The 20106-nt window shown below is 40.9% G+C and overlaps 1 protein-coding gene across 1 annotated transcript in view; it reads left to right on the top strand.

The window, feature by feature from the left end:
- USE1 (unconventional SNARE in the ER 1) overlaps window positions 1-13132 on the top strand; it is a 51895-nt gene extending 38763 nt beyond the window's left edge. The window contains exons 6-8 of the mRNA XM_075206988.1: window positions 1234-1264; window positions 10463-10625; window positions 12642-13132. Coding sequence (XP_075063089.1) covers window positions 1234-1264; window positions 10463-10625; window positions 12642-12821 — 374 coding nt within the window. The 3' untranslated portion in view covers window positions 12822-13132. The remainder of the gene's footprint in view (window positions 1-1233; window positions 1265-10462; window positions 10626-12641) is intronic.
- Window positions 13133-20106: the final 6974 nt, after the last annotated feature.

Below are 20106 nucleotides of genomic sequence, written 5' to 3'. Positions count from 1 at the left end.
TTAATAGATTTTTTATGTGGGACTCTGATTTCTACATGTGATTCAATAGTGTTTCTTGGCCCATGGAAATGAGGGTATTCTGGAAAAAAAAGTGACAAGTCAAGATTAAGTAATCAGGTAACCACATTCACAACCAAGTCATTAATAAGTAAATATATATGTTCACCAGATTAAGATGCAGTAGAAGTCTGAAAGTAATTAAGCTTTTCATGCAGTCAGCTCTCTGTCTCTGGGCTATTTCCAGTGGTATTAGCGGCAGGTCTGTCATTTACATTGTTTCTGTGCAGGTGAATCAGACTAGCACTCAGCAGCTGTTTATTTCATCAGTAAACCCTTACAGTTCTATGCAGAACACTGTTTATTTCATCAGTAAACCCTTACAGTTCTATGCAGAACACCACCTTCCATCCATTTATTGGGTTGCATTGTTCAACCATATCAACGTACTGGTTGCTTGATTTTATTACATACATAATTTGTATATAGATAAGGAAAGCTGTTTACAATACTGTAATTCTTGTGTCTCTCTAAATCTGTCAGCAGAGGTTGGGATGTTTTCTACTTTTATCTTTACAATAGTGTTTAGTTAATCAGACCTAGGAATAAAGGTACATCTGGTGTTTAGTTTTTAAAACATTTGATTGTTTATAGTCACATATTTGATTAAAACCATACACTGTCATACTACTTAAAAAAAAGTAAGGCAGGTGTTTATATTGTTTGTTTTTTGACGTCTTAAACTTTTAGTAACCCTTGTGTAGCAAGTCTTCAACTGGTGCAAACATACAATCATATTACAGTTTTAACTGATTCGTCAGTGTTTTTCTTATCCTGTAAGAAGAGATTGATCCAAAAATGCCATTTATTCCCCTTTAGTGCTAAATTGGCAACTGCCTAATTTGAGGAAAGGGGCTATTTTACCTTCTTGCGGACCAACACAATTCATGTTATTCAGCCTAGCCTGAGTATCTGCTGTGTTTCTATTCTGAGTACTATGGAGCTGTTTGCAAACAGAATTAACCACTGGAGTTACATAAATTATTGGATATGATTGGTCAGAGCATTAACAAAGATGTGTGTGCTCGGAACATGTTCAAAATAAATAAAATTAATATAATAGATTTTAATTTGTGGGTTTAATTTCTCTTTATTATATCACCATTATAAGTTCATGTAAAGTGTGATAAAGAACAAGTTGTTAGGGTTTAATATTTTCTGTTTGTTCTATTTCAGATTCGGATCATCTCTATCCAAGAAAAAGGAAGTGAGTATTATTATTATTATTATTATTATTATTATTATTATATTACATTTTATTTATATAGCACCAGTGTGTTCTGCAGTGCTGTACAGTGTAATGCTAGAAATATGGCATACAAATTAATAGACTGATTCAGTAAGTTGGTAAAATCTATAGAGTATGCCCCAAAAGTACTGAACCTGATAAAAGAGAGAGTAAGGGAAGAGGCTCTCTAGATCAGGCCTGTCCAACCTGCGGCCCTCCAGATGTTTGTGAAACTACAAGTCCCAGCATGCCCTTCCAGCTATCAACTGGTTGTCTACTGGCAAAGCATGCTGGGGCTTGTAGTTTCACAACACCTGGAGGGCCGCAGGTTGGACAGGCCTGCTCTAGATGATGCTGAATGTAAGCGTGTGTTAGATCTTGGCTTCAAACGGGTCATCTGCCCTTTTGCAGATAGATTGCTGACAGATGTCTTAGAAGTCATTTATAATAATACCAATGTTTGTTAAAGGTCTTAACTGCCCCAATAAACACCGCCTGGCACTCACCACATTCCATAGACGTAGGACAGATGTTATAGCCCTTCAAAAAACACATATTTCATCCGGAGCTCCCTCCCTGCTGAGAGATTCAAGATACCCGGTGGGATACTTCGCAAATGGTCCTTTCAAAAGAAACCATGTGGCCGTTTTGTTTAGAGCCCGTATAATTCTGGTTGGAATTCTAGAGGACAAACCGGTGACCATAGTCTCGATGCATGCCCTCAACTCCCGTAAAGTCCCATTCTTAGAAAACGCTATGTGACAAGATAAATAAAGTACACAGGGGCTATCTGGTTATGATGGGCAACTTCAATCTGACTCCCAAAATAGACAGACCTTGGAGACCAGCGGCTCTGACCCTACCCTTGGCCCCTCTACCGCCTTTCGTAAGTTATTAGCGGAACATGATTTGTGACATTTGGCGGGTCCAAACCCCAGGCGCACGGGAATATACCTACCACTCCATGGTCCATAACAGATACTCCAGGATAGATATGGTCCTGACAGACAAAAAGACACTTCAGCACACCAGCACTATTAACATACTCCCCAACACATGGACAGACCATGCTCCGATAGAATGGTCCTGGAACCGAAACCTTGCTAGAGTTCCCCCCAGACTTGGCATATGCCAGCTGTGAAGATACCGGGTTTTCTATCCCAATGCTAACCACTTCATGCTGGCTGGCCACCCACTGGTGCCTTCCTATGCTAGGAAAGTCTACCCAGTACCTTCTAGGATTCATATAGTCACTCAGACAAAGGCTAGTTCCGTTTCTTAGTAATCTGTATAATGGGTGGTAGCTTTCCAGTTGAGATGTTAGAAGCACAAATTATAACTATTCCCGATCTAGTAAGGACCATTCCGACTGTAAGAATTATAGACCCATAGCGTTATTTAAAACTGACTGGAAAATCTACGCCTGAACCCACTTTTACCACAGTTGATCCGCCTGGACCAGATATACTTGATATTGGTTCGCCAGGGGTCAGATAATATGCGTAGCGCTCTGGATGTTATGGACCTTCTGTCTGGGACCCAAGAGGAGCTTGTTTTGCTTTCGCTAGATGCAGAAAAAGCCTTTGATAGGCTCCATTGGCTTTATGTGAAAGAGGTTTTACTTAAATTTGGTATTCAGGGAAATATACTACATTCCATATTGGCTTTATACCAGGGGCCTTCTGCGAAGGTATTCAGTAATGGCTTCCTATACTCCCCTTTCCCTATCACCAATGGCACTAGGCAGGGGTGCCCCCTTTTCCCCCTGATGTTTGTTCTTAGCATAGAACCTCTGGCCCACACAATTTGACAGGTTTATTGACTTCCCAGGTATCACTCTCCACTCATACCCACACAAACTGTGTCTGTTCACAGACGACGTATTCTTATTTGTCACCAGCCCCGAGACCTCGTTGTCAGCCTTGAAATATATCTTGAACTGTTGTAGTGCGGCCTCTCTCTATAAACTAAATATTACTAAATCTGAGGCCCTTCTTATCAATGTACCTCAACCCTCACTATTGACTCTACAAAATCCATTACCCTTTGTGTGGGTAAAAGAGTCTCTGCCATACTTGGGTATACACATACCCCCATTCTTTATCTCTATATTTGAAGCTATTTTCTCCCCGATTTTCCTCCACCTCTCCACTTTGGCCAGAATTGTTTTAACTAAGAGGTCTCCTGGCTGAGTCGCATAGCTGCCTTTAAAATGATGTCCTTTCCCAAACGTATGTATATTTTCCGCATCATACCATATATTCTACTCATATGGCTGATGGCCCGCTTCCACACATTAATGATGATCTATGTGTGAAGACAGAAACTCCCCCTTCTCACCCATAAACGTATGGCCCTAGCTAAGTTGCAAGGTGGCCCAATGCTCCCCAACCTAACACAATACCAAGAAGCCTGCATATTGACCCACCTGCGGGATTGGGCACTTCCTCAGGCCTCAAAACCATGGGTAGACATTGAAAGGGCCCTGTGCCCAAGCTATTTCTTAACTGACCTCCTTTGGACTCCCAAATCTGCCCGCTACCTAGCTGCTCATAGACTATTGTTCATCTCAGATGCCATAGAGGTGTGGGAGAGGTTCATTACGTTACATATAGATTTTGCACTCCCATTTAGCAATTTGTGTGGAGATTCCTGGAAATTCTTTCCCCAGAACTTCAGAGAGTGTTATTGGTCTCTTGGAATTAATTCAGTGATGCTCATAAAAAAACATATTTAGCCTCTCCCTTTCTTTTTGTGGGACTTTTTGAAGACGTCTATAGGAGGAAACCTAGTTTCTGAAAACGCCTTTTTAAGAGTAGCAATATAGGAAGGTGATTGAACTTGGCAAGAAACGTGGAATAACATAATCAAACTTACTTAAAACCCCTAGTGCGTTAAAAAGGAAAAGGAAGACATATTTTAATCAGTAGGTTCAAGCTTAAGGTTCAGTAAGGACAAAAGAAATAAAAAGCAAATCTATTTTTAAATCAAAGCAGGAAAACTGTTTGTTAAAATTAAATAGTCTAGGTCATATCACTTATGATCTAAACAATTTAGACGTGTTTAACACACATCTATGACTATATGACTTTTAACGGTCCAACACAATCTTCCAGGCTGTTACTGATTGCTATTATGAACAGATCACCTTAGAGATCAAGGGATTGAGTAAAACAAAAAGTTAATTGTTAACCAGATATTTTTTGGATGCTACTTAATAAAAATACAAAATGAAGAATCATATGAGCCATATGTTTATTGTTTTTAAAGAAGAGGGCCTAACTGACCTCAAGAAAGCAGCCAAGTAATAATCACTTGGGATACAAGATTAGGTTTGGTCGCAGTATTTGCCTTAAGTAAAATAATGTATTTTGAATTCCTGTGAGAAAAACAATTCAAGATTATTTTCCACACTTATATCGGGTTCTAAAAAGCAAAGCAAATCAACATGGAAAAAAAATTTCATACATTATCTTATTATTAATATATTTTCATTTAAAAGCAAAGCGATATTAATCAGTGCTGTACATTGAGGATCATGACTTAATACAAACAAATTGCACACAATGACATGATGTAAAGATGGCCCTGTCCAAATTATGTTAAAATCCAAGAGGTGTGAGGAACACACTTTATCAAGCTTTTTCAAATACCCATCTAGGCTATGGTCAGATCTGAATATAGAGCATATGAAAACATGTAATCAGTGTAGCCTGAGATTTTTTTTTTCGGGGGATCTTAACACAGAAACAAAATACTTTCAGGGATCACAGCAGGGGACTTATTGTAGAGGGTTGTGATATGTAGCAGCAGAAGAGGGTAGATGGGAATTACATTAGTCTTGAAGTTGGATTTTTGATAGAATAAAGTAGGGAAATATTTGCATAGTGTTTGTCCAACTAGTAACTAGTGTCCAATAAAAAAGACAGATTATTAGTGAATGAATAAGAATCTTAACGACATCATGAGTGAGAGAGGGATGACTATGGTAAATGTTCTTTAACTGTAGACAGGATTTTGAAAATTAATTTATATAACAAGTAAAAGAAAGGACAGAGTTGAAAGTAACCGCCAGGTAGCGAACATTTGACTATTAACAAGTTATTGTGCTGCTTTTTGCTACACTTGAGATTGTGGGTACGTAAGGGTAAAGAATTCAGTTTTACAGAGTTCAATCTGTAATCGCTGGAGACAAGAAAAGTAAATTTGGGTATAATCTGAATATGGATGTACTGGAAGCCACATGGTTCTTTTTTTTTTTTTTTAAACTTTTATTTTTGGAAGGTCAAGTAACAAGCATAACCAACATATATTGAAAGTGACCATATACAACTCCCTGAAAACATGATATACAGTCAACATAAAATCGTGCAAAAAAAAAAAAACAATGCAGAGGGGTCACGTTACGTGCATAAATATTGACCAGATTTTTTTTTTTTATATTTTTTTAAAGATGTGAGGGAAAGAGCGAAATGCCACTGGAGAGGAGGGCATGACGCAAAGAGAGGTGAAAAGAGAAACTAGAACAGAGCAGGAAAGAAAGAAGGGAATTAAAAAGAAGAGGACGAGGACGGACATATGCAGATATAAAGTCAAGTGAAGGGGGAATAGGCCTGAAAAAATACCTTGGTGAACGATCTTGATGTCCTATTAATGATGCTGGTCATGTATTCCGGGCGTTGGACCTGCCAAACTCTTTTGATAACGGCCTGGAGTGGTGGTGGAGACTGCTGCTTCCAGTCTGCTGCAATTTGACAGGAAGCTGCCGACAGGATATGCCTAGCCAACTTATTCTGGTGTTGAGTCGCCGTGGGCACCCCCAAGGGCAAGAGAAAAAATTTAGGCTCTAATGGTATCGCTACCTGGAGAATCGATTGGATCAGGTGTTTAATCTCTGCCCAGGAATTTGTTAATTTGGGACAAGTCCACCATATGTGGATAAAATTACCCTCATGGGAGCACCCCCGCCAACAGCGATCAGAAGAGTCTGGGAGAATTTTATGAATCCGGGAGGGAACGTAGTACCATCGGTACAATACCTTATAGAGGTTCTCCTTTATTTTAACGCAGATTGAACTGGAACCAGCATTCTCATATATCTCCGACCATTCATAGCTCAAAAGGGTTTCACCAAAGTCGCATTCCCAGGCCAATTCATGCGAATCTCTAAGGTCTGAAGAAGGTGGGGCGAGTTCATAGTATAGTGTTGAAATAAGGCCTTTCGTAGAGGACTGGCGGAGACAGAGATTTTCGAACGTGGTAAGGGGACTGGAAGAGAGGCGAGTTTTAGCTGTGTGGTGAAAGTGACGAAGCTGGAGAAATTGGTAGAAAAATTTAGAGAAAATATCCATTCGCGATTGGATGTCCGCAAACAAGGGGAACACTACCGTGGAGGTGAGATCATTTAAGAAATGGACCACTTGTGAGGTCCACGAAGAGAATATTTTAGGATTAAGACCTAGGGTGAAGTCAGGGGAGTTAAATAAAGAAATTAGGGGAGAGGGATGGGGGGAAAGGCCAAATTTCTGAGAGGATGAGTCCCAGACCGCCAGGGAATGTGTAATGATCGGATGAAGGGAGACCCGTTTTGGTCGACGAGCCCGTGGGAGCCATAGGAGAGTGGATAAAGATAGCATACCCAGATTTTCAGCCTCAATCTCAACCCAAACCCTGGAGGGTGTTAAACTACACCACAGAACGCATTGAGCGAGCTGAGCGGAGAGGTAGTAGCGTCGGAAATCAGGGATTCCCAGTCCCCCTCCAAGCGGGGCTCTCTGTAAAAGCTTGAAACGGACTTGGGGGCGCTTAGCAGCCCAGATAAATTTGGATACATGAAAATGGAGAAACTTCAAAACATAAGTGGGGACCCGGATAGGGAGGGTTTGAAAGAGGTAAAGGAGTCTAGGGAGTATATTCATCTTGACCGCATTAATTCGACCTATCCATGAGATGTATAGCTGTGACCATGAAACAAGATCCGATTCAATTTGGGCAAGAATGCGAGGAAAGGTAGAAGTCCAAGACTTCTGTCTTATCAGTGTTAACTTTATATCCCGAGAAATGGCCATAGAGATCTAGTTCGTCTACGAGAGGAGGAACGGAAAAATCGGATTGGTAATAGTTAACAGGACATCAACCGTATATAAAGCTATCTTATGGGAAGAAGTGCCCACCGGGATGCCCCATATCTGCTGATTAGCCCGGATTCTAGCTGCTAATGACTCTATGATAAGGGCAAAAATTAGCGGAGATAGGGGTCAGCCCTGCCGTGTGCCATTGGCAATGGTGAAGGGGGCCGAGGTCAGACCATTTGCAGAGACTGTGGCCGACGGGGAGCAGTACAAGGCGTAGATGGCGGTCATACATTTACCAGAGAAGATCTCAGCACCCCAGCCATAAACGACCAGGAGATGCGATCAAACGCTTTCTCAGCGTCTAGTGACATAAGGAGGGAGGGGAGCTTACCCCTGTGAATTGCATGGATCAAATCAAATGTTCTCCTAATGTTGTCCGGGTCTTGACGCCCCGGGCTGAATCCCACCTGGTCGGGATGGATGAGGGAAGGGAGGAGGGGATTCAATCTGGAGCCAGAATTTTTGCATAAATTTTAAGGTCCACATTGAGGAGGGAAATTGGTCTATAGCTAGAACAGAGAGTTGGATCCTTCCCTGGCTTTGGAATGACGATGATGTTGGCTCTGGTAGTGGCTAAATCAAACGTGGCTCCTCCCAAGATCTCATTAAAGAAAGATGTCAAATGGGGGCCCAGAGCTGCAGCTAACTTATTATAATATTGTGGGGTGAAGCCATCAGGGCCTGGAGCTGAGGAGGGTTTTAGGGATTTAATAGCCACCAAAACCTCAGTCAGAGTAATGTCTGCATTCAAGGACTCTAGATGGGGCAAAGTGAGCTTAGGAAGGAGGGTGGCGGCTAAATATTCGTCTAGGGTCGGCACCATGTTAGCTCTTTGAGGGGGGGAGGCGGGGCTAAGTTATAAAGAGAGGAATAGAATTCCTGAAACGTCTGAACTATCTCCTTGGGATCATATGTAACTCTGCTCATTTGTGAGCCATAAATTTTATCAATGTGACCTAGGGCCATCTTCTTACGAAGCTTTCTGGCTAACACAGAATCTGCTTTATCTGATTTATCGTAGTACCATTGCTGTAATTTCTGCATAGTAATGGCAGCCCTACGGGAAAGCAGAGTGTTAAGTTGGCCTTTCAGCGAGGTAATCTGAGTGAGCAGGGCAGGGTCATGGAGGGACTGATGTTGTGAAAGAAGAGATGCAATTTTACGTTCTAAACAAGATACCTCTTCAGTAGCTTTTTTCCTAGAGGCCGTAGTCAGGCTAATCAAGTGGCCACGTATAGTGACTTTATGCGCTTCCCAGATAATACCTGGGGGTACATCTATAGTAGAGTTATCTTGAAAATAGTTAGAGATTCAGTTGTTGAGATCTAAGAGGGTTGTCTGGTTGAGCAGGAGGGAGTCATCTAGGCGCCACTTTCCCCGAGGTGGTGGTGTTTTGAGGAGGTCTAGAATAATGAACACCCCCAAGTGATCCGTCCACGAGAGCGGGGTAATGCCTGCCTGAGTCACATTGGGAGTGAGTGTGTGGGATACATGTATCATGTCTATGCGGGAGTACAGATGATGGGGGGACACACGGTTCTTTTAACTTGCAGAGAGATAATGTATGTAGAACAAGGTGTTGGTAGCCAAGTACAAAGCCTTATGGAACTCTGAAAGAGGTAAGTTGCAACAGAGAGTGCTTATGGGATATGCAGACTGGCATGCAATGCTTTTTTGGGACACAGACTAGCTTGTAATTATTTTGTGAGGCAACAGTCTGGCTTGTAATCACTCCCAATGCGCATGTCTACCAGCTCTAAGAATTTTTGGGTGGCTTGCATGTTTTTAATGACATTATTTCTGACGCCAATTTTTTGGGCCTGACTGCTGAATTAGTTTGTCCAGGGCTGTACTTATGTTATACCAAAATAAAAGGAGTTCTTTTGTATTTTCAACTAATATTTAGTTAGACCCTACATAATTGACTTTTTTTTTATAAGTGGAATTTGTCATATTGTTTCCTTATTGCCTAAATAACCCTGAGCAATTATCGAACGTGTTTGGTACTGCATAGCAATAACTTTTGATGCACCTTTCAGACATTGAAGATGCCTTGTTTTAGGCTGGTACCACATTATCGACAATATCATGGTAGTGGCTAGATATAACCACAGGGTACCACTGCTAGTAATTTGACTCTTCCTCCTTTAACTGCTGTCCCCCATGGAATCAGCTACAATAGCTGCTTTACATTGTTTTATTTGAGGTACAGTTGGATTGCTTCCAGGTCCTAATGTATCAATTTTCTAGTTTTCGTCTATATAACACACTGCTTTTGTATCCATCCATCTCCTCATCACTCTGATACTGCACCACACTCCTTCCCTATTATACAGTATTCCTCTATATATTTTACAACACAAACCTGTATGTTATAATAAATGGACAGTTTTTATGTTTTTTTATGACATGTGGTTTTACATAACTAACTTTATAATCTTAGTAGCCCTTGGTATGATCACATAATATGGCTTCCCCCTTAAATATTTGAGGGAGATCAGGAAAGTTAATTGGGTTTGTTTACTTGCACTTGTATATAGTTCATTTAGGTAGCAAAAATGAGAGATTGTTGTTCATAAGAGGAAGTATATGTACTATTTATCTTGTTTCCCATCCAGTATTATTTCATATCTTACTATATGACTTGTCACCTTAGCTAGCCTTTATGTCAGTAAGCCATGTTATAGAAAGCACAAAACATTATATTGGGCAGCATGGTGGCGTAGTGGTTAGCATTTCTGCCTTACAGCACTGTCTGTGAGGAGTTTGTATGCTCTCCCCGTGTTTTGCGTGGGTTTCCTCCGGGTGCTCCTGTTTCCTCCCACACTCCAAAAACATACTGGTAGGTTAATTGGCTGCTAACAAATTGACACTAGTCTGTCTGTCTGTCTGTGTGTTAGGGAATTTAGACTATAAGCCTCAATGGGGCAGGGACTGATGTGAGTGAGTTCTCTGTACAGCGCTGCGGAATTAGTGGCGCTATATAAATAAATGATGGTGATGATATGTGCTGCTCTTAAATAATGGCTTCAAAATCTTGCAGAGGCTCCACTTCCGATGATAAGCAATCAGCAGCAGAGCTTGATGCAGTGTTACAGCATCACCACAATATGCAAGAGAAATTAGCTGAGGAGATGCTGCGTCTGACACAAAATCTTAAAAATAACACACTAGCAGCGCAGAATGTCATTAAACAGGACAACCAGGTACTTTTCAAACCATTGGGTAGGATGTTTTTCAAAGTCTGTTTGTATCTACTGTTATATCTCTCTCTCTTAAGACTAGTATATGTTTATTTCTATTATTCTTTAATTATGCTTAACACATGTGAATATAATTGCTATATTGTCTTCTGTGTTTATGGAATGAGTTGAGAGAGGTGCATTATTATTTCTACCCCCCTTTATTTCATAGTTCTGGTAATTTTAGCCCTTCATCTGTGCACAAACTGGAAGGAATGAGCTCTGTTCGCACACAAAAATAGAAGTGTAGAAAATATGCCACAAAAGGCAATTCCCTTTAAAGACGTTGTCCAGTCATAGTAAACATACCGTTCCAACCCAGATATCATAACGCTAGGGGGTCTGATGCCTAGGATGCATGTCATTTTGGTGATACCTTTCTTGGTGGTTAATGGTCGATTCTTCTGCTGACAATGTGAAATGTTGCTGTCCTATATTGTGTCTTGTAATGTGTCCAGACCACTTATTGCACAGTGCTCTTGACACATTACAAGCCACAATGTGAAAGACACTTCAAAAGTACCATTCCACAAGAAAAAGGGTGAGAATCCTCTGAACACCAGGGTTTGGTTCTTGGCATCAGACATCTGCTGTTCTAACTGGGTAAAGGGGGGTTCACAGCCATTACTTGCAATTTAGAACTTGAGTCATCCAGGACGCATCCAGCTTGCATGTAAATAGCCACCAGCTGTCCTCCTGTACACCTAATCACTAATTGAACACATGGTGAAGCGATCTGGCCAATGAAGGCAGTATTTCCATGCACCATAGTAACACCCCTGTTACACCCCTGTTAGGAAAACCGTCTTGTGAACCTCCCTACCACAGCACCTCTAGGGTGAGCATGTTTTTACTTAGTTGTAAATAGTTTTAGATATATTTAGCCTCCTCTTTTATGTGGAGCTTATATTTATTTGTAACATAAAATTGGTCTGTGTCCAGTAAACCATAAGGCAAACTGAGACAATTGTCAACTTTTTTTTTTAATGTAGAGAATTAAGTACATGAATTTGCAGCATCAAAATGAACAATGATATTTGGATGTAATAGTTATTAATCTATCTTCGCTATATACCTCATATCTATCTATTTAAAGATCTCTCATCTATTTATCTAGAACACTGGTTTTTTTCCAGCCAAGAAAATGCAGCTTTCAGAAGCTTGTTTTCTATGTGAAACACAATCTCCGTTTCACGCTAAATAAATTGTGTAAAAAATGTAAGCCGTTCATTACAATATAATTAATTTCGGTGCATGGTATGTTTTTAAAGAACATAATTTAGCAGAAAGCAATTTCCATCCATTTAGTGTCAAACCACACTAAAGACAGTTCACAACAGGCATTAAAATACTGTGAGTAACACAAGGTGAGAAATTGATTTATTCATTGTGGAGGAAAAGATCATTCATCTCCTCTATTATTAATACTTTAATTTCCTTTCAAGTTAAGTGTAGGCTCATCACAATTTTCAAAACAACAAACCCGTTTGGTCATTAACCTGGCATTGTCATTCTAAGTTGTAATAGTTGTAATTGAATAGCTTATTTGCATTTGCTTGAATCTAAAATAGATGCGTTTTCTCATCTTCAATAGGGCTTGAGAATATATGGTGGATAGATTTATTTTAGCCATGCATACTACTACCTGAATCAAGCAATCCTAATCTTTACACTTGTGCAGATATGGTGCCTCCTAGATAAATGTCATCCTTTACATTTTTGTATTACTGTACTCGTATGTCCACATAATGATGACAATTTACTTAACTTCTGGTATCTCAAATAATGTTTGGACTGTTTACTTTTGTGGATGAAGGTGGGATAATTACTGACAAATTTAAATGGTGGATGTGTATGATCAATAAAATTCTCCTGCTGTTTTAAATTTTAAAATTTAAGGACCAATGTTCAGAAACTCTGGTTTCCATGCATTCATAGCCACTAATTTGAATATCTTACCTGCTACTTCTCTCCAACCAGACACTTTCCCAGTCTCTCAGACTAGCAGACCAGAACTCTGAGAAGCTGAAAACTGAATCGGACCGTCTGGAACAGCATGCCAAGAAGTCTGTCAACTGGCTCTTATGGATAATTCTTATATTTGTCTGCTGCACCTTTATCAGCATGATACTTTTCATCAGATTATTCCCTCGGCTGTGATGACAATGCCATATCTGACTCCATTTTCTTCATATAGTGGAAGCAACATGAATTTATTTTTTCTGTTTTTGCAGCCACAAACACATTGACTGATGTGTTGGAAGTCACTTACTGTTAGTTCACCGTAATTTATAACTTATTCCAGTTCCACATAGTGCTATCTCTTCATGGCTTGGGAAGAGGAGGGTTGATTTATTTTTTTTCAAATGGCTTGACAATACAGGAGAACATGCTTACCTTTTTCATGTTAGTTTCTTCATTCATTAAAAATTGCCTGTATCACATGCTGCAGCATAGTGGTACTATACTGATTGATATGAACCACACCCAGGAGCTTATTTATAGGCATATGAGGAATAATTAGTTCTGCTTGTCTTAACCTGTCCAAATTTAAATCGGGCCACCTTTACTATTCAGCTGTGAAGATAGAAATTCTCGGGACCCTCTCAAGGAACAAGACATTTACATATAAAATTATGTCCAATGGCATAGTCCATAAAGAGCAATTTGTTTTATTTAAAAATATTTTTTTTGCCTGCAGTTTTTGAGTACATTTGTGAATAATGTTTTTATATCTTGTTCTAACTTGTATGTTCAGTAGCAATTCAGAGAACGTAAAAAATGAGAAACTTTATATATACAAAAGGAAAATGCACTGTTCACTCTTATCAAGAATTTTTACTGCAGCTTCTAAAGTATCTTGAAGTGTTCTGCTCCCCATAAGAAAACTACATTGCATAGCTCTTACCTCTCAAGTGCAAGTTCAGGATTTTGATATGCGAGATCACAGCTTTCAACAAACATTCATATTTGTGTATACATACACTAGAAATACTACATATAACTTATTGGGTCCGAAGTTTGTTACCACAGTGACAATGGCGGGGGGGGGGTGCGCTACCCCAGTGGCGATGGCGGTGGGATGCGCTACCCCAGTGGCGATGGGGGGGGGGGGGATGCGCTACCCCAGTGACGATGGCGGGGGGATGCGCTACCCCAGTGGCGATGGTGGGGGGATGCACTACCACAGTGGCGTTGGCGGGGGGAATGCGCTACCACAGAGGCGATGGCGGGGGATGCGCTACCACAGTGGCGATGGCGGGGGGGATGCGCTACCACAGTGGCGATGGCGGGGGGGGGGATGCGCTACCACAGAGGCGATGGCGGGGGATGCGCTACCACAGTGGCGATGGCGGAGGGGGGGATGCGCTACCACAGTGGCGATGGCGGGGAATGCGCTACCACAGTGGCGATGGCGGGGGGGATGCGCTACCACAGAGGCGATGACGGGGGATGCGCTACCACAGTGGCGATGGGGGGGGGGGGATGCGCTACCACAGAGGCGATGGCGGGGGGATGCGCTACCACAGAGGCGATGGCGAGGGGGATGCGCTACCACAGAGGCGATGGCGAGGGGGATGCGCTACCACAGAGGAGATGGCGAGGGGGATGCGCTACCACAGAGGCAATGGCGGGGGATGATGCGCTACCATAGAGGTTATGAATATGGAATGTGTTACTACAAAGGTGATGACCATTGCTGACGATGTGGTTGGCCATATTTCAGCTGGCAGAAAACAATTACTGTATGGATTCACAACACTGGCTCCTGATGACAGCTGTCAGAAAACAGTTCACAAACACCATTCAGTTCCTGTAATCAACACTCTGCTAAGAACAGCAATCTAGCTAGTCACCCCATCTGAACTACTGCACAGCTTTCTTTACTCTGCAATCAGCCCTTAAGTGCAATAGTCAAGCCATTCAGAACATTTTATCTCACCTGTTTGTAGCCTTTATAAAGTCCCTCTGGTTCACCAAACCTTTGTGGGAGCAAAGTTTGTTTTGCATTTCTCTGCTTGTGCTTTGATAAAAGACTTGTTTCGTTTAACTGTACATTATGATTCTACCTTCTCCAATCCTTCAACCTTGGCTTCGTCCCCCACTATCCTACCTTCTCCTTACCCTTGACTTTGGCTTCGTCCATCACTATTCTACAGTCTACAATCTTTTGACTTTGTTTGTACCTCATGACCAGTCCTCTCAAGACTAAGCGGCTTGGCCATATGTGGTGCGTCTCTGATAGCAACCCAGCCATGTTATTCTGTCCTGGGAGCTGGCAGCACTGTGACATGACCTCAAAGAAGATGGGAAGAGCCTGTTAGAGAAGGCAAAGGATTACCCCAGGGCAGTACAGTGCAAGCAAAATCATAACTGTCATTGCTGCCCCAGAGGAGGCAATGACCGTTATTAATGATTATAATATTAGTCCTTTTGTAATAGAATTTTCTGTACACGTTCTCATGTGACCTTACATTGAACATACACTTGTGCGTATACTGAAGTCTGTCTGTAAGGCAAATACCGTTTAGACCAAGCGTACTTCTATTCAGATTCAAATGTTAAAGCATCTTCGATACGCTTCTATTTGAATTTGGTCGGAACCACACTCAAGTTTAAAACGCAGCTTGCGTGTGAACATAAATCGGACCCTTTCAATCAATTCAGTTGGCGGCATTACTTGTAAAAGTAACATAGCCCGTGTACTATTACTAATCGTACTGTCATTTCAAGGCTGATATTTGCTTGCAACCCTTAGAGCCGCAAGTAGAAATCTATGTTAAAATTACCGTACTGTCTGTAATAGTGCGGGGCCCGTGTTACTTTCATGAGTTACGTTGCCAGTTGAATTCCTCCCTTTGTTTCGACTTTGAATTTAAGCAAGCGATATTGACTGACACTCTGAGCAAGGAGGCAAAAGAGTTGTTAGCATGCATTTTTATTATTAGAATTTGTTGTACTGCTGTTTCAGATGAGGAATGCTCCTTTTCAGTGGATGGTAAATCACATCCTATTGCAAGGAGTTTTCCCAGGCATCCTTGGATGATATTGCTATCTTTATTAATTACTGGACAGACCATCTGGCACACATCGCTATAAACCTGGAGGTGAATTCAGGATGCAGAACTTGCCATCCAGCCTGACTAGTTGTTATGACTGAAATGCAGTACTTGTCATAGGGTGGGGTTGGGGGCCAGTGTGCCCTGACCCTGCTAAGGTGCAGACAGTCTTAAACCAAACACCCACAAAGGTGATAGGTTTGGCGCTCTCAGGGATGGGTAATATAAAGTGTGAAGTAGAAATATACAATTAACCAGTATAGCTAATATAAATATGTAATAAATTCCACCCAATGATAATATATGTCAATACTGGCAAAAAAGGAAGGAAATAATAATAGTATTCCGGAGGATCACTATTTTCCCCTGCAGCACATTCAAGGGCTATCAGCACCTTAAAGACCACAGATAAAAAAGATAGTAATGGCGCTGGGGTAATAGAGGTCATCCAGATATATATACATGCATAATAATGTGTGGAAACTGAATAAATTCCCAGATTGAAATTTAATAAAACACCAGATGCATAAATATAAAAACAATAACAAATACAATGCAGAAAAAAAAGGGAAAAAACACTGAATCTCCTGAAAGATAGTATGGTTTGTAAAAAATCCAGATATCTGTTTGCGGGATAATTGATGTAGAATGACTTCCTATAAAAATATAGTCCAGAAATAATTGGAGGATCACGTGAGACCTCTAAACTTTGTACGTCATATAAGAGCAAAAAGACATAGTTCCAGGTGTATAACAAGGTATAACTCCAATGGGGAGAGATTGATATTCAAATAGAGCTCACCCATGCAGCGGAATAAATCCAAATACAAGTATCCAGCAGAAAGAAATAATGACTTCTTACCAGTCAAAGGTTGAGGTTAGGGTCCACGGTAATATGAGTATTTCGCGGACTTCACCGCTGATGTTAATACAAGTAGCTCACTGTTTGTTTCCTTGTAGTTCTCTGGCGTGTCACATATTCTAGCAGGTGCACCTGCTTTTACTGCCGTCCGAAAACTTGATAGCGAGATAAAAGTTCCTGCTGCATAAGGGTTCTCTGCTTGTAATAGAAAGAACTCAGACACTAGTGTCAGGAGCGCTAGCTGTGCTTGCTGACGTGTTTCGTCCCAGCAATGGGACTTTCTCAGAGCTCGAGAAAGCTTGAGAAAGTCCCAAGACTCTGAGCTTCCTTAAGTTTAAGCAAGCAGTTAAGAAGAGTAGGCGTTACCTCCGGATCTGTCAGATAGTTAAGAAGAAATGCTGTGAGTTTTATCTTAACTCAGTACAGATAATGCCTACTCTTCTTAACTTTTTTCGGATTTCTGCCCATTCCCCTCCCATTCCCATTCCTTTTTCTTAAGTGTAGAAAATCTTCTTAAGTGCATTTAAGAAGGATTTTCATCTTAACTGAAGAAAATCTTAAATTACACAGTGCAATTTCCTTCTTATCTCCCTTTTTTTTGGGCATGCTCAGTGAAGATTTTTTTTAAGATCCTCAAAAAACGGCAGATAAGATCAGTAATGAGTCAGGCCCTACATCATCATCAGCATCTATTTATATAGCGCCACTAATTCCATAGCGCTGTACAGAGAACTCACATCAGTCCCTGCCCCATTGGAGCTTAGTCTAAATTCCCATTCACACACAGACTAGGTTCAATATGTTAGCAGCCAATTAACCTACCAGTATGTTTTTGGAGTGTGGGAGGAAATCGGTGCACCCGGAGGAAACCCAAGCAAACACGGGGAGAACATACAAACTCCTCACAGATAAGGCCATGGTCAGTTATTGAACTCATGACTTGAGTGCTGTAAGGCAGAAGTGCTAGCTATTTAGACACCCTGCTGCCCAACTACTTAACTGTATCAGCCCACTGGGTATCATCAACAGCACTGGTAGCTTCACCATTATCCTCCTCATCCTTTCAGCATAGTAGTGCTGGAACACAATGCCAGGTCATTCACAGGCAAGTTACACTTTATATCGCAGGTTTCACAAAGTAACATACATGTGTCAATCTGTTGGAAAAACTCAGGAATGTCATAGCAAAATGGCTCACCCCACTCTCCTCAGGATTTCTCATTGCAGATAATGAAGCAAACATGTGCATTCATTGTGTGTGCATCACAACTAGGTGAATTTCAACATGCACCATGCTTTGCACACACAATAAACTTGGTAGTGCAGGAAGTGCTGTTTATGGCTCATAAAATTTCTGGGCATTTTCAACATTCAGCGACAGCATGTAGAACATGCAAAAAAAATATTGTCTGATATGCCACCAACTGAAGCAAGAGGTAGTAATAAGGAAGGATTCCACACTATATATACTTCAGCGACTAGAGGAACCGCAACAAGCCATCAAGACCTACACATCAAGCCATGAGATAGGGAGAGGGAGGACATGTTACATTACTACAGCACATTCGAGAATCCTTACTGTTTTATGCAAGCTATTGAAACCATTTGAAATTGTAACAAATGTAGTGAACACTGCCAGCTTGACTCAAGTCATACCCTTAAACAAACTACTTGAAATGCAGCTGGAGAAGCTGAAGGAGGAGATGAAATGTAATGATTTTGCAAAGTATGTTGGCCTTGTAGATCAAGTTCTTTATTCACTTCGCCAGACCCAAGGGTTTGCAGCATCTTGAAATTGAATCACTACATTTTGGCAACCCTGCACGATCCTAGGTTTAAGTCATATGTATGGTTTTTCTTTTTAACTGACACAAATCTTCACAGATGCAAATAAATAGCTCTTTGTGAGCAAGCTGTCGGCTCAATTCGCACATGATACATCCCCTGCTTAACTTCTCCTAAAAAAGCCAGAAAAAACTTCAGTTTTCTAAGGGTCACACTGATGATGAGTCAACACAGCACATCAATGTGAAAGGTTATGACATCTGGTCAGGCTTAAAAGAAATGCCAACATATATTGACACCTCTACCGTGTCGCAATATGATACACCATGTAATAGCAGATTGGGGGAGGATTATTATAATGTCAAAGTAGAAAGCTGTATTTCAGACAATCGCTTTGAATTCTGGGAGAGAAAAAAGCAATTTGGAGCCCCTTGTACAAACTAGCTATCATCAACATTAGCGCCATCAAGTTCTGTAGCGCTTTACAATTAAACAAACATTAATAAAACAATACTGGGTAATACATACAGACAGAAAGGTAAGAGGGTCCTGCTCGCAAGCTTAAAATATATGGGACAATGGAAGTTTGATACACAACGGTAAGTTCCACATCATATTGCATATTGGTCCAGCTAGAATGCAAAGGTTAAAAAGTATTGAGTCGGCTGTATGCTCAGTCACACAGCAATGTTGGTCAGAGGGTTGCTGTCTTGTGTTGGCTGTGTAGAGGGTGGTAATAGGATAACCTAGGGAGATTAAGATGGTGGTTGAGGAATATTATAAGCTTTTGTAAAGAGATGGATTTTCAGAGAACACTTGAAGAATAGAGGAAAGTCTTGTTGTGCGAGGGAGTGAATTCCACAAAGTGGGAACAGTTCGAAAAAAGTCCTGTAACCAGGAATGGGAGGGTGTGATGAATGTTAATGAGAGACGCAGAACGGAGGTGTCGAGTTGGGAGATTTTGAGACAAGTGAGGAGATGTATGTTGGTGGCCTTGTATATTAGTAGAAGAATTTTATATTGGATTTGTTGAAAAACAAACAACCAATGTAGAGACAATGTGGCTCAGCAGAGGAAAAACGGTTTGCAAGGAATATCAATTTAGCCGCTGCCTGCAAAATAGATTGTGGGCACTCAAGTCTGATTTTGGGAAGACCAGTAAGGAGGGAATTGCAATAATCAATGCGGGAGATGATGAGTGCATGAATTAAGGTTTTTGCAGTGTCTTGTGTGAGCTATGTGCATATTCTGGAAATGTTTCTTAGATGTATGTAACATGATTTAGATATAGAGTTGATGTGGGGAACAAAGGATCAAGGATTCCACCTAGGCAGCAAGCTTGCGGAGTGGGATTTATGGTCATCTTATCAACTGAAATAGAAATGTCAGACAGGAAGCTTCTGTCTTTGGTTGGGAATACTATTCATTCTGTTTTTGAAAGATTGAGTTTGAGTTGGCGAGAACACATCCAAGATGAAATGGCAGAGAGGCAGCTATGGTGTCCTTAAGCTTCCCACCCTCCAGTGTGTACCCGGAAAGAGTGTTTTGAATAGCTGGGAAATTGTTCTTGCCATCAATTTCCCATCAGAATCTGTAACGCTAGATTCCAGTGGGAATGAACTAATATTGTGTGATGATCTTGACATCAGTGATGAAAATGATGATGAGAGTTTGGCATAAGCATCGTATGACATTTATGACTAGCATAATTAAAAATTCAACCAAATCCTTTGACAAA

Source organism: Mixophyes fleayi, chromosome 1 (genome assembly GCF_038048845.1).
Source record: "Mixophyes fleayi isolate aMixFle1 chromosome 1, aMixFle1.hap1, whole genome shotgun sequence".
Lineage (NCBI taxonomy): Eukaryota > Metazoa > Chordata > Amphibia > Anura > Limnodynastidae > Mixophyes > Mixophyes fleayi.
Note: the sequence above shows the minus strand (reverse complement) of the source record. Positions and strands in the feature narration are given on the sequence as shown.